This window comes from Limulus polyphemus, unplaced genomic scaffold, assembly GCF_000517525.1.
Source record: "Limulus polyphemus unplaced genomic scaffold, Limulus_polyphemus-2.1.2 Scaffold4208, whole genome shotgun sequence".
Classification (NCBI taxonomy): Eukaryota; Metazoa; Arthropoda; class Merostomata; order Xiphosura; family Limulidae; genus Limulus; species Limulus polyphemus.
In genome coordinates, this window is record NW_013669818.1 from 13,493 (window position 1) to 26,622 (window position 13,130).

The following is a 13,130-nucleotide window of genomic DNA, read 5'->3' on the forward strand; positions in this document are numbered from 1 at the left end:
GCTCCAGACCTTCGTAGCATTAGCGTGCTTATTGGGCCTATGGGCCTGATATTTTATTGTTTTTTTATTTTGATCCTGACAGTATCTTGACATAATGTTTTGTGTAAGTATATACTTTCGAGGGCTAAGTTTTGGTGAATTTTGATTTAGTTTGATTATCATTGTTAAAAGGTATTTATGTCGAAGGGTTATTTGTGTATCTTAATATATTTTGGTCAGTAAAAGTTGTTTTTTAATGAATTTCAAATACTTTGCGTTGATTAATATATATGACTTTGTTTCCATTACATATAATATTTAATTTAAAAAGGTAAAGGGTTTCTCTAGTTTATGTTGTCTCTAGCCCAAGCAAAATTATTGAACAATCAGGTAATTTTAATTGAAAACAGTTGGTATTAGTGCATTACATTCATTGACATCTGCGGGATGTGTAAGTGTTTTGAAGCCACAAAAGTTAATGCAATTCTTGAACAGTGCAAGTTTAAAGCTTGTGGGATTTAAAGTGAGAGTTAATTATCGGCTTGAGTCGAGGCTAGGGAAGACGGGAAAAATGTGGTATAGGAATATATCATAGATTTATTTCATTTTGTAGGTTTATTATTTATCTTATTTTATTCTTTGTGATGAATATGTGCAAGTTTTCACATAAAACATGGTCAAGAAAACCATTAAGTTGACCTTGTTGCAAGTTTTTTTCTTCTCACTTTCGAAGCTGGTAAACCTGTTACTTCCTATGGAGAAAATTGTTTATAGCGCCCTTGTGTCCAGAAATTGACAGAAGTGTCCTTTGATGGTTGTATAGGTAATATCTAGAGGTTACGGACTCAATATGAGTAAAGAAAATTATTAGTCACGTCGTATCGCCTGTCGTATTGGGTAAATGCGACATTTCTTGAAACCTAAGAAACCCAACGTAAGGGAAGTGGGTGGACATATTGTGTTTTTGTCTTTGCCAATAAATAAAGATTATTTTCATTGTGTATTATATATCGTGTCCAGTCTGTTTATTCCTTAGCTTAAACTCATCCAGTAAGAAGCTTAGCATCGTTTTGTTTGTAGTTAAGCACAAAGCTACACAATGGGCTATATGCTATGCCAACCACGGGAATCGAAACCCAGTTCTTGGCGTTATAAGTCGACAGACTTACCACTATGCCACTAGGGACGCATCGTTTTGGAATATTATATATTGAACGGTTCTCCTCTTTGGAGGACATACCCAATATACAGCATTCGAGTTAATTCAGATCACCTTAATATTGTTACGTCTGTGTTCGTTTGTTAATTTTCCATAGAAATTCTTTCTGAAGAACTTCAGTGATACAAGTTCTTTCTTAAATAAAACTAGTTTATTCTTTCTCAATACAACTTTGCAATACACTTAATTTTCACAGTCATTTTAACTTAAACACACGCTATAATTCACAACGATTCACGCACTTTACTTACGGTCACTACCGCGCTTGACTCAAATGTCCGTCTCTATCTCTGCCTGTCTGCAATTCAATTAATTATCTCGCTTTATTTTTCTGCTTATATACAGGAATAGAGGGCGTGTAGCAAATACTGGATTATTGGTGATGTTTCCCGATCCTTCTAGATACTCATTACTTGTTACCAGCGTCACGTTACTTCCGCTGTCGTAACAGTATTAAATGTGTTCTAATGTTTTAAGTAAAGGTTAAAGAAATTCAACTGATAGAAATATAAAACTTAAAAAATAATTATGTTAAAAGTAACTAAATTAAACTAGCTAGAGTTTGGGTTAGCCTGTTTGTTTGTTGGCTTCTTTGAGACTAAAGCCACACTGGGCTATCTGCTTAGATCAATACGGAGAATTGAATCCCATATTTTAGCATTTAAGCTCATAAATTTACTGCTGTCCCACCAGGGGACGGGGCAACCTGTAAACCCAGTTCAAAAGCAGTGGCAAATTTACTTTTTTGACATTATCATCAGTTGTAGTAACTTGATTTTATTACTAAATTGCTAATGTATTTTATGAAGTTTGGAAAGCTTTCTTTCTCAATTAAGAGAAATGAATAATTATGTTCAAAAACATTTTATTACCATTTGCACTTTTTCGTAGATGTTTTGTTTTTTGAATTTTCGCGCAAAGCTACACGAGGGCTATCTGCACTAGCCGTCCCTAATTTAGCAGTGTAAGACTAGAAGGGAATGCAGCTAGTCATCACCACCCACCGCCAACTATTGGGCTACTCTTTTACCAACGAATAGTGGAATTGACCGTCACTTTATAACGTCCCCACGGCTGAAAGGGTGAGCATGTTTGGTGGGACGGGGATTCGAACCCGCGACCCGCAGATTCCGAGTCGACCGCCCTAACCACCTGGCTATGCCGGGCCCATTTTTCGTATAAAGAAAAAAGCAGCATACGGATCAACTTTGAAATACTTTCGCATACAATAAAACCAAACAATTGCTAGAGTATTTGGGTTAATACTATAATTTTTGATATAGCATATAATTAGTTTTTTTATGTTCGATTTCTATGGGTTTTATTCTGTTTTTTTTTTAATTAATAAAATTAACTAGAACTGTTTTATGTTAAAAATTTAATTTTCTATTTAATAGAACGATAGGGAAAATTTCTAAGGAAATGTAAATAAATCAAAGATGGGCGCTTGGATGGTAAATACTCTTCGAGGATGGCTTGCATTTTTATCATTTATGCACTTTGGAACCGCATCTCGATGTTTTACTGATGAGAGCTTTCTTCAGGCTAAACTGTACATAGTTAATATTGCTCTGAAAGGAGGTAAAACAAGTGTTCAGTTGGATAATTTGTACTGTTTATATTACTGCTTTTAATAAGTACTAGTACACTGTAAATTGTGTAAGTTGTTCTACTGTCGCCTGTAGTATAGGACTACATTAACTAAAGAAATTTTGTGAAGTTACAAACATAATAGTAATAGTTTGTATCGAGTGGTAAAATACAAAATAAATAGATAAATAAATTAAAATCACCTTGTCTCATCAAATACATATGTATTTAATAACTCCATAACTACACACTGGTCCCCCAGTGGCACAGCGGCATGTCTGCTGACTAACGACGCTAGAAACTGGGTTTCGATTCCCGTGGTGGGCAGAGCACAGATAGCCTATTTTGTAGCTTTGTGCTTAATTCCAAAGAAACAAAACTGGACACTGTTTAATCAATTCTTATAGAAGTTATACTTGAATGAAAAAATTAGTACTAGTACTGTTAACAGTAACTAATTGGAAGTTAAAGCAGTAAACATTTTTCACTGATGATAAGTAATATTACAAATTTGTTTTTTTTGTTAATGTAATTAATATTATTTTTTTAAACCAATTTTAGGATTCCTTTACTTAGAAAACATTAATAAAACCATATGAATCTGATAACTGTTACCTCCCAGTGGCACAGTGATATGTCTGCAGACTTACAATGCTAGAAACTGGGTTTCGATACCCGTTGTGGGTATATTACAGCTAGCCCATTGTGTATCTTTGTGCTTAACTTCAAACAAACAAAAAACAAACTGCTAACCATTTAGTTTTACACCTACTCCACAAAGATAAGCTCATGATAAATTGCAATACCATTATATTTTGCACAGTGACACTAATAACCATGTTATGCTGATATGAATGACTTCTTAAATAAAAGATTTATACAGTAAAAACAAAAGATGTTTTTTTACAGGTTTTTTTTATTTTCTCAAAGTCTCCTTTAAAAAAGAAGTAATAATTTGTTGTACCTTAGATGTAAAACAGTAATTGTTGGTATAAACTACGACTTGTGTTCTATTATTCAGTTTCTGTTATTGTTGTTGAAGAACTTATAATGGTGCTTTCTGAATATTATATCAATCAGGTGGTTTTGAAATGGACAGGATATTTGGATTTTGGTCTCTCACCAATGCAATCATTTTCTTGTATGCTGCAGTTTTTATTCACAATCTCCCGTAAGTATTTTGTATGTATTCACAAGTCTTCTAATATCTAAATTTTAAGTTTCTGTGGTTTTCTGAATTTATTTTATACAAAATTCTTGATTAGTGCAAAAAAATTATATTTCTTAAGCCAATTCATTAAACATTTTTGATATAGGGACAGTGGTATAAAATGTGTATATTCAAACACAGTAGGGTCAATGTTAAAATGTATTAAAGTACCCTGGGCATCTAGAACTGGCTTAACAATTCAAATTGTAATTTCAAAACATTTATACTGCATCATATGTGTGTCTCAAACTTAAATGATGGCCTATTTTGTAGTTTTAGTGACATCTAAAAGAAAGAAAAAAGCGTATGGAGGTAGTTAAAGCCACATCAAGTACTTATATACAGCACTTTTAGCCAACTGGCTTCCAAGTCATTAAGTCTCACCCTAACCACCTACATTATAGCTGTGAAGTGAGATGTATTACTACCTAGTTGTAGTAAGTTCTAACTCTCAACAGGCACATTCTTTTATTTATGTCATTAATCAGTGTTTTTTCTTTTGAAAAAAAAACAAAAATTGTAATAAAATAATTTCAATTGTATGTGACACTAAAAATGGCACATTATGTATAAGTTGAAAGTAAGTTAAGGTCACATTCGACTTAATACAAACTCTCTGAATTAAGAATGGTGGTGTAGGATTTTCTTCTGTTATTTGTGGATGTTTTCGCAAATAAGTAATGTACTGAAGGAAGATTAATATATTCAAAATGTGCCTGATAATTGAGTAATTTTGTGTGTTGAATAAATTGTACAATTACATCGAGAGTAATTCTGTCTTATATAATAGGCTGAAATGCATGCAAGTTGTTGGATGTTTTGGTTTTTTTATATACCCATTAATTTTATGCTAAAAATAAATTAGGTTATGCAAATGCAATATACAGACTCTACAATGGAGAAAAGTATTTTCATTCTTGACATGAGCAGAGTCTGAGTCAGATTGACATTAATTCACAAACATATTTTGAGTACAAATACATTTGTAACACATCTGGTTTTTGTGTACAACAGTCTTGCACTTTTTACTAAAAGCTAGCCACATTTTGTGTAGGTACATATAGTAAATTCATAATTATAATCATTCCTTTTCAAATACTGGCCCTGTGCATATACAGCTATGTGAGTCTTGCTTATAACATCATATAACATCACAAATTATTTAACCAGTTATTAATTTATGTAGTAGTCAAGTCTTCTGTTGAATCTATAACACTTTACTATATGACAAATACTTAAGTTATCTTACTGTAGATATGACTGGCATGATGAGCACTATGTTTTTATTAGTTAGTGAATTTAATTGTATGATTTTTGCCAATCATTTATTGTGAACATCTAAGTTTGTTGATGCTGATGATATATGAAGAACTGTATTTCTGTTTTAATGTTCAACTGATTTGAGTATATGTAAACATGAGACCATATGCCATATTGCAAATAAAACACTACATTTTGCTTTATGATGCTATAACCTACTACATGTTCATTGCTAATGGATTTATCAAGTCAATTCTGACAAAACACCAAAGATACCCAAGCTGGATTATTGAAATGAAATAGTATGAAGATGGGACAAGTTTGTTGGGACGGTCAGCCTTACATGTGAGTGACTGTTACAATGGAAAAAGTCACTATTTTTATTTTTTTATAGCAAAAATTATCAGAAGATTTCTGTCAGTGTGGATGAAAAGGTGTTAAATATATTTTTTTCCTTTATTATTTTTGCACATCAGTAATCCATGTACACCACTTAAGTATAAACATAGCATGGAATTGTATTAGTATGAAGCTTTAGAAAAATTAGGGGAGGCAGTAGACACTTATTCTTATTTTTAAGTGTACCTTTCATTATTTAGCCTAATATTTGGCATAAAAGTATTGGATAAGGAGGCTGTTTACTGCTGTATGCCACATTTGTATTCCCAAGCTGATGGATTATGTGATAAAATTTATCATAAGGTGAAAAAATATATATAAGGCACAGAAACTAAACAAAGGGTGGGTTGGGAGAAAAAACATATTTTTTGTTGGCTTTAGATGAGTCAAGAACTTATAAGCTTAAGTAAAAACTGATCTATACTTTTTCATTGCTCTACCATCAAGTTCATTGCTATCATAAGCATGAAGGTCAATTGCCAAAACAATTTTCAGTTAGTCATTAGAAGTTTTGAAAAGTAGTCTGTTTCACTGTTTTATTATTCAAACATAAATGAATTAAAATTTTGCATTTATTTTTAAGATTAAATTGTGTAAATATAAAAATATTACAACAAGTTGTAATAATTATGACTTTTTTTTTTTCACTATGTGCTAAGCCTTTATCATTCAACGATTTCATCACTCTTGGTTCTTGTGGAAATAATAAGTAGAAATATGATTTAAACAGTTTTAAATATATGTCTAATTTTTTTGTTTTTTATATGAGCAAATAGAGGAAAATTTGTATCATCAAATCACTTTATCTGTATGATGAAGATAATTATGGCTGATTTAGCCAGATTTTTTAATGTTGAGAGCCAAGTTACAAACATCAGTTATTCATAGCATAACCTTACCTTATTTAAATGCATAAATAACTCCTTGTCAGTCCATATTTGAGTTATTTATTTGGTAACTATCATTGAGAAAACAGTAATGTGTTTAGTAAGTTTTATTGAGGTAATAACATGTGATAAATTTCATTAAGTAAGTAGCATTGAGATAGATAGTTTTTTAGTAAATAACAAAGGTAAATTTCATTGAGTAAATAACAATGGTTTTGGTAAATTTCATTGAGAAAATAACAATACATTGGGTAAGTTTCATTGAATGATTTTGTTTTACAGAGTAATGTCCCTGAGTGGTCTAATGGTGGTGGTGTACCTTTTTTACTTCATGATAGAAACATTCCTGTATAAAAGCATATCTATATCAGGAGCTGGACTGTATCCAGTTACTGTCAGTGGTAAGGACTCTAAATTAGGCATACAAAAGATTCTATTACAAAAACACAAATTAATTCAGTTACTAGTTTTTCTGTCCAAATTAAAATCCATCTTGGGAAGTGTAACTCTTCAATGTCCTGGAACTTTATCCTGGGTATAATGCATCAGAATATAAAGAAACTTGACTCAAATCACAAGGACCAATGGACTCGGGCTGATGTTTTACCTACTGACTGTTGGATATACGAGACTGTTCAGTTTGAGAGTTATTATTTAGTTTACTTAGTGATCTAAAATTTAATGATTATTTAGTTTTCATAAATAAGTGTTAAAAGTTAATTATTTTAAAAGTAATAGTTATGACAATTTTTGTTATATAACTCTGTATGAGTTGTACCTTGTGTATGCAGTTTAATTATTGTACTAGGTTTTGTAATATTGTTGACATCATCTTACTCGAAGCTTCTAAGTTTTTCTTATTATGTTTAGTATTGTTGTTACTGGAGAGCTAGATTTTTTTGTTTCATGCAGGTACAGAAGTAAGTTAATGAAAGTCAGAGTGAAAAAAAGTGAAGTTAGACTGTGTGATTGTTAACCATAACAGGTGATTTCTAAAGTGAATTTATCACTGATTGTATTGTGATAACAGAGAAGAGAAGAAATAATTTGTCTTGGAACCTGCCTGTGTGGACGTGTGGACTTTGACGAAAAATAGAGAATTATTTAAATTGATGGGTACAACTGTGATAACCAATAGTGTAATGAATTCTTGTACATATGTTTGATTTGTTTTGAATATATATTTTTAAACAATTGGATTGTGTGTTGTCCTTTTATTGCTGAAATTTATTGCCAACAAGTCACAGATACCTACTGTAAAGAATTTGGTCTTACAAAACCTGACACTGACATACTCACTAGAGGCAAACCTCAGAGTAGACAACTCTCTCATCGTGACTTCCATACAACATCTGTTAGTTTTATCAAAGATATAAACATTAACATTTTACCAAAAGCTTTTGAAACAACTAAAGATATCTGCACAGATATCTCCAAAGTTCTTATTATACAAAGACTTGATTTTGGAACCATTAAGAGGACTTTGTTTATAGTATGCGGCTTGATAAAGTATTTTTGCACCTGTTATTACAAAGCTCAGGCTGTCCATTTAATTCTTTAGATATTTAGCAAAAACTTTGGATGTTTGTTTTTTTTATCAGTGTTTCAGAAATGTATGGTATTACTCTTACCATTCAATGTTCAAAAACGTTCATCAGTTCGTATAAATGAACCTCTTTAGAAAACTAACTCTACATAAGTTTTGTAACACACACACACACACACGAGGGCACAAGAAAGTTTCCATCATGTCATGAAGTTGTAATCATAGACTAACCTTTTTTTTTATACAGAATAATCACCAAGTAGGATGAAGCTACTAGTAAGTTTCTAAATACACCTTGCTACTTTATTAGAAACTAACATTTATTATTTTAAACTAGATGACTGGTAAAACTAAAAAATTAAGGTGATTTTATTTAATAACTGTCTTCACTATCATAATGTAATTTTCTTTTGAGTACTAATCAACATGTAAAGGAAACTACTAACAGGCAAGATAACTTTTGCAGTTATAATCTTGCCTAAGGACTCAAATTTAAAATGTACTTGAGAAATGAATTAGGTGGAGTGGAACACAACAGTATCATCTTTTGCAGGTAATCATCAATGAGCTGACGTCCTTTGTAAACAGTGCTATTTTGGATTTCAATGGACATGGACGGCAACTTTTATTGCAAGTGTAGGGGAATTAGTCCCCTGTACAATCTAGGTTTCATAAAGGATAAAATGTAAAAATCAGTCTATTTTGGGAGCATTTGTTTTGATTATTTCTTATAAATATATATATGTGTGTGTATGTGTATTATTCACATAATAGGTTATATTATGCATGGGGGTCTATTGTCCCCCCCCCCTACCTTACCTAAATAGTGTCTCTGCCCTTGATAGAAAGTAAACTGTAATGATACCTCAGACCAATATTTATAAGCCTCAAGGTTACTTAGTGAAGATGATTAATGTCAACTATACATATGGTACATTATTAATCACTTCTAGTTTTATCTGCTACTGTTAACAGTATAGTTTTAAATTTACAATGATAACTGATTTTAGGATTTATTCAGTAAAAGTCACACTAGTTCCTTGCTTATATTTAACAATAAATTTTAGTTTAAGAGTCTTAGTAATTCAACTACCTGGGAAGCTGAATAACTAACATCAGATGGTAAATGTGATCATGAAATATAACACAGAATAGGGATGGCAAAAGATTCATTTCTGAAAATGAAAAAGATACTAACAAGTGGTAAATTTCTATGGGAATGAAGTTAAGAGTTTTAGATTGCTATGTTGTACCAATTCTCACATATGCATCAGAAAGTTGAACAATATCGCCAAGTATGAAAACGAGAATTGAAGCAATTGAGTTGTGGATCTTAAGGCACATATTGAAGGTATGTTGGACAAGTTGCACCTCAAATAAAGATATCTTATCAAGAGCAGGTTGCAGAAGCTGATGACTAACATCAGAAAGAGACAATTGGAGTTTTTCAGACATGTTATTAGGAAAGAAGAAATTGAAAGTCAGATTGTAATTGGAAAGATTGAAGAAAGTAGTGACCGTGAAAGACAGAGGTTGACTTATGTCAAGAGTCTATCTAAATAGATGAATGTATCGACATTGGAAAGTTTTTGTGCCTAAAGGAGAAGAGATCTGTGGTAGATCATGGTCACCAACGTCCTGTTTAGATATGGTACATAGAGAGGGAGAGAAAGACACTTACACTTAATCAACAATGTTTGTACCTGAGACTCTAAGTTATCATGGACTTCATAAACAAGTCTTAAGATATTTGGACCTATTGTGAGTACAGTTAGTAATGTGTTCAGTTTTGAGTATTTCATCAACTGCTTATCCCAATGAAGTGGATCAGTTGGAAAGTCAGTACATAATGATTTCACTCTTAGGTAATTTATCAATTGCTTCAATTCAATTAAAAGATACATATTTTTATTAAATATATATTTGGGAGTTAAGTATTTTTGGTGCTATTATAGTCTGTGGTCTACAAAGATATTTACTCTATAGCGTGTGGTCTACACAGATACTATGATCATCACCATTTTAATGATTCACTAAAACATAATTTCTTGCTAAAAGATTTATATCTATCCACGATTTTGTTTAGCAAATAATAATAATTTAATAAGTTGTGTGTTCCAAAAGAGTACCTTAAATTTAGGTTATAATTACACTAGTTTTGATTGTTGGATCTTACTCTGATTATATACTCTGATTATATATGGTATTTTGTACTTTATTAGTTTAAAAGCATTATTTATAGTAACTGGCATCAATTGCAAATAAATAAAAGTTAAAACGGTTATAATGATAGTATCTCGCTATAGTGTAAATATTTTTTAGACCACATGCTATAGTAGCACCAATATTCTATACTGTTTTTAGTGATATACTTGGTATGGATAATGTACAGAAGACACGTACTGTTCTTGATAATTTTGTTATGTTTAATCTTTCCAGAAATACTGCATTAATAGGTAATGTCTGCTTGTTGTTCCAAAATAAGTTGTTTATAGTCTTTAAACAAAATTTTGAGAATTCACATGTGTAGAGGAATAATTCAGTGTTTGTTTGGTCTTAAAAAATATTTTTTTTTTTGTAATTTGTTGGGAATATACTATACCATTCTAGTAAGCAATTTCAAGATCTTAATTTATGCCCATTTTGATTTGAACTCACTGATTTGATGTTAAGTGTTTTGGCTCATCCATGAGTTATTTGTTCTGTTTCTATTCAAGTATTGAAACTCAAGTTTTAGCATTTTAATCCCTCAGACTTACCTCCGAGCCATCAGGGGTATAGTTCTTGAAGGCATACTGCACCTGTATTATCTAAATTAACATTTACCTTTTAATAAGAATGGTATTGAAAAAGTACAAAACTGAACATTTTAAGAGACAGAAGTCCAGCATGGACTGTTTTGTAGAAGAGAAAAATTATATGCAACTCAAAAAGTATACATATTGTTAAACCCATCATACATGGTCCATTGTAAGTAGCTAATGTGATGACAGTAAAAATGGATATTTCCTTAAGCAGCTTGTTGTGTGGGTTTTCAGTAAGGAGATGGTATAAAAATTGTTTTATAGTAGCACCTTTGATCAAAAAGAAGTAGTGTGTGTAAGTTTAAGTTTTCATGCTGAATTAAGTTTTACAATTTTAGAATATTTTTCAAAGTTGAGACTCAGATTGATTTCTAATATTGTCATTTATCTGACATTTTTAAAGCCATGACTTTAGTCTGGATGGGCCTTTCGTACAAGTCCATGAAAGAAGGGTCATATTACCAGGATGATGCAGATGAGAATGAAGAGCTTCGTAGGAAGATGCCTTTCAGCAAGCCAACAAAGAAAACAAGATGATCATTTCTTATTTGTAACTCTCTGAATTTCAGACCTTCTTTGTATATTGTTGAAGTTTTAGAGAAGTAGTCAGAATAATTAATTTAAACATTTATAATTAGTCTTAAAAATTTTCTTCATCTCTGCTATTGAAATCATAATTCTCATATTTATCCCTTTCACCTTTGAAATATGAAGAATGGAAGTGCCTAAGTAAGGCATTGTACGGCATCAGTTGTTAAAAGGAGAAAATGTATTTTAAATCATAAAGTTTTGTAGTGGACTTTATAATTCCATTTCTCTAGAAGCTTTGGCTTGAAGTTTGTTTTTTTTTTAGTTGTAAGAGTGATCTCATCGTCATAGAATCGTGCCATTTCTCAGATTCTTTGTGTCACATATGTACAGTACTAATCACTTTGTATAGTCCCTTTGCATTAGAAGGTACATACAAAAGTAATTAGTAGTCTGTATGTATTAGTTAAAGATATTTAAAGCAAGTGTATAATTTAATACATAGATATCTAAATATCTGAAGTTTTGCTTGTAATATATTGTTTGAAATCAAATATACCTCTTTAACTAGAAATACAGTAAAATCATTTTATACACTTCAAGTTAAACTTTCTTTGATCTGTGTACCAAGGTAACTTTCAATATAATGCCCAGTAGCTGTGTTTGTATTCTTTGTGCTACCATAAAGAAGCTTAGTTTTGTATTTACGGGTTTCCTATTAGTGAGAAAAAGCTTGAGTGTCAACTTTTGAGATCGAATAAGTAGTAAAAGAATATTTAGGATTTTGAAAAATCTAACCGGAGAATACTAGTGGGTGCATTTCAGTAAAGTTATTTCTTTTTTAAGGCATTTTCACCTTTGTTTCCTAAATTAAGTCCAGTCAGTACAGTAATAATATTTCTTGTGATCCAACAAACTTATTATTACAGACTTTTAGAATTCCACCCTTCTCTTCTCCTTTAGTCATTCTTTACTGTATGAGGCCTCTTTGATATTTTTTTGATAATTGCAAAAAATACAAGAATACGTATTTTTATCATTTGAAAACTGTAAGACTGTATTTCTTGACTTCAAACACTCCACGTTAGGACATCCACAATAACTCTATTATTTAAGTGAATTTTCATCCATAATTTCAGACAGAGGATGTCAACAAAATTTGTCACTTGTCAACCCATATTTATCAGTTTAGGTTTTAATGGGTAATGTTTTAAGTTTTAAGCCTATGCGTTTCAGATAAAAAAACAATTGATTTGTGAAATGCAAATTATAAGAAAATTGGATTCAAGCCAGTAGTTTTGAGATTTGATTACTGAAACCAGTAAAATACTTCATAGATCCATCTTGTGGTAAAGGAATCTTAAAAAAAATTATCTTTCTGTAGCATAGCTGGACTGGGGCTGGGCGGTCAGACCAATGTTTTACGGGGTGGGGGGGGGATAAAATAAAACTGTGTTCTTTGTCCACATTCTTACATGAGTGTTTTTATTTTACACCTTCACCAAAAATAGTATATTTGATTTTCATACTTTAACTGAGTTTATCAAAAATTAGTCTGTAAATATCTTAAAAAAACATATAAAATTTTTATAGTTTTACTTTTTTTTATTGCCATTAAGTTTCCTTAGTTTAATTTAAATTAAATGATTTTCTCATATGTATATATATATATATATATGTATGTATGTATATATATATATATATATAT

At 31.1% G+C, this 13,130-nt stretch overlaps 1 protein-coding gene and 1 long non-coding RNA gene across 4 annotated transcripts in view; one reads left to right on the forward strand and one right to left on the reverse strand.

Moving 5' to 3' along the window:
* The first annotated feature begins 2,637 nt into the window (after positions 1 to 2,637).
* LOC111088666 (probable ergosterol biosynthetic protein 28) lies at positions 2,638 to 13,030 on the forward strand. 3 transcript variants are annotated; one of them, XM_022399398.1, is made up of 4 exons: positions 2,638 to 2,779; positions 3,869 to 3,959; positions 6,827 to 6,945; positions 11,298 to 13,030. In XM_022399398.1, exons 1-4 carry the CDS (start codon positions 2,638 to 2,640, stop codon positions 11,429 to 11,431), a joined length of 486 nt encoding a protein of 161 aa, XP_022255106.1. In that variant the 3' UTR covers positions 11,432 to 13,030. The 3 variants fall into 3 exon arrangements, with proteins under 3 accessions (XP_022255106.1, XP_022255107.1, XP_022255104.1); XM_022399399.1 differs by lacking the exon at positions 11,298 to 13,030 and adding an exon at positions 7,457 to 7,593; XM_022399396.1 differs by lacking the exon at positions 11,298 to 13,030 and having other exon boundaries at positions 6,827 to 7,247.
* Positions 4,098 to 13,130, reverse strand: part of LOC111088667 — a 9,184-nt gene continuing 151 nt past the window's right edge. The window contains exons 2-3 of the long non-coding RNA XR_002613121.1: positions 6,082 to 6,091; positions 4,098 to 5,019 (exon numbers count right to left, since the gene is read on the reverse strand). This is a non-coding gene — a long non-coding RNA (uncharacterized LOC111088667). The remainder of the gene's footprint in view (positions 5,020 to 6,081; positions 6,092 to 13,130) is intronic.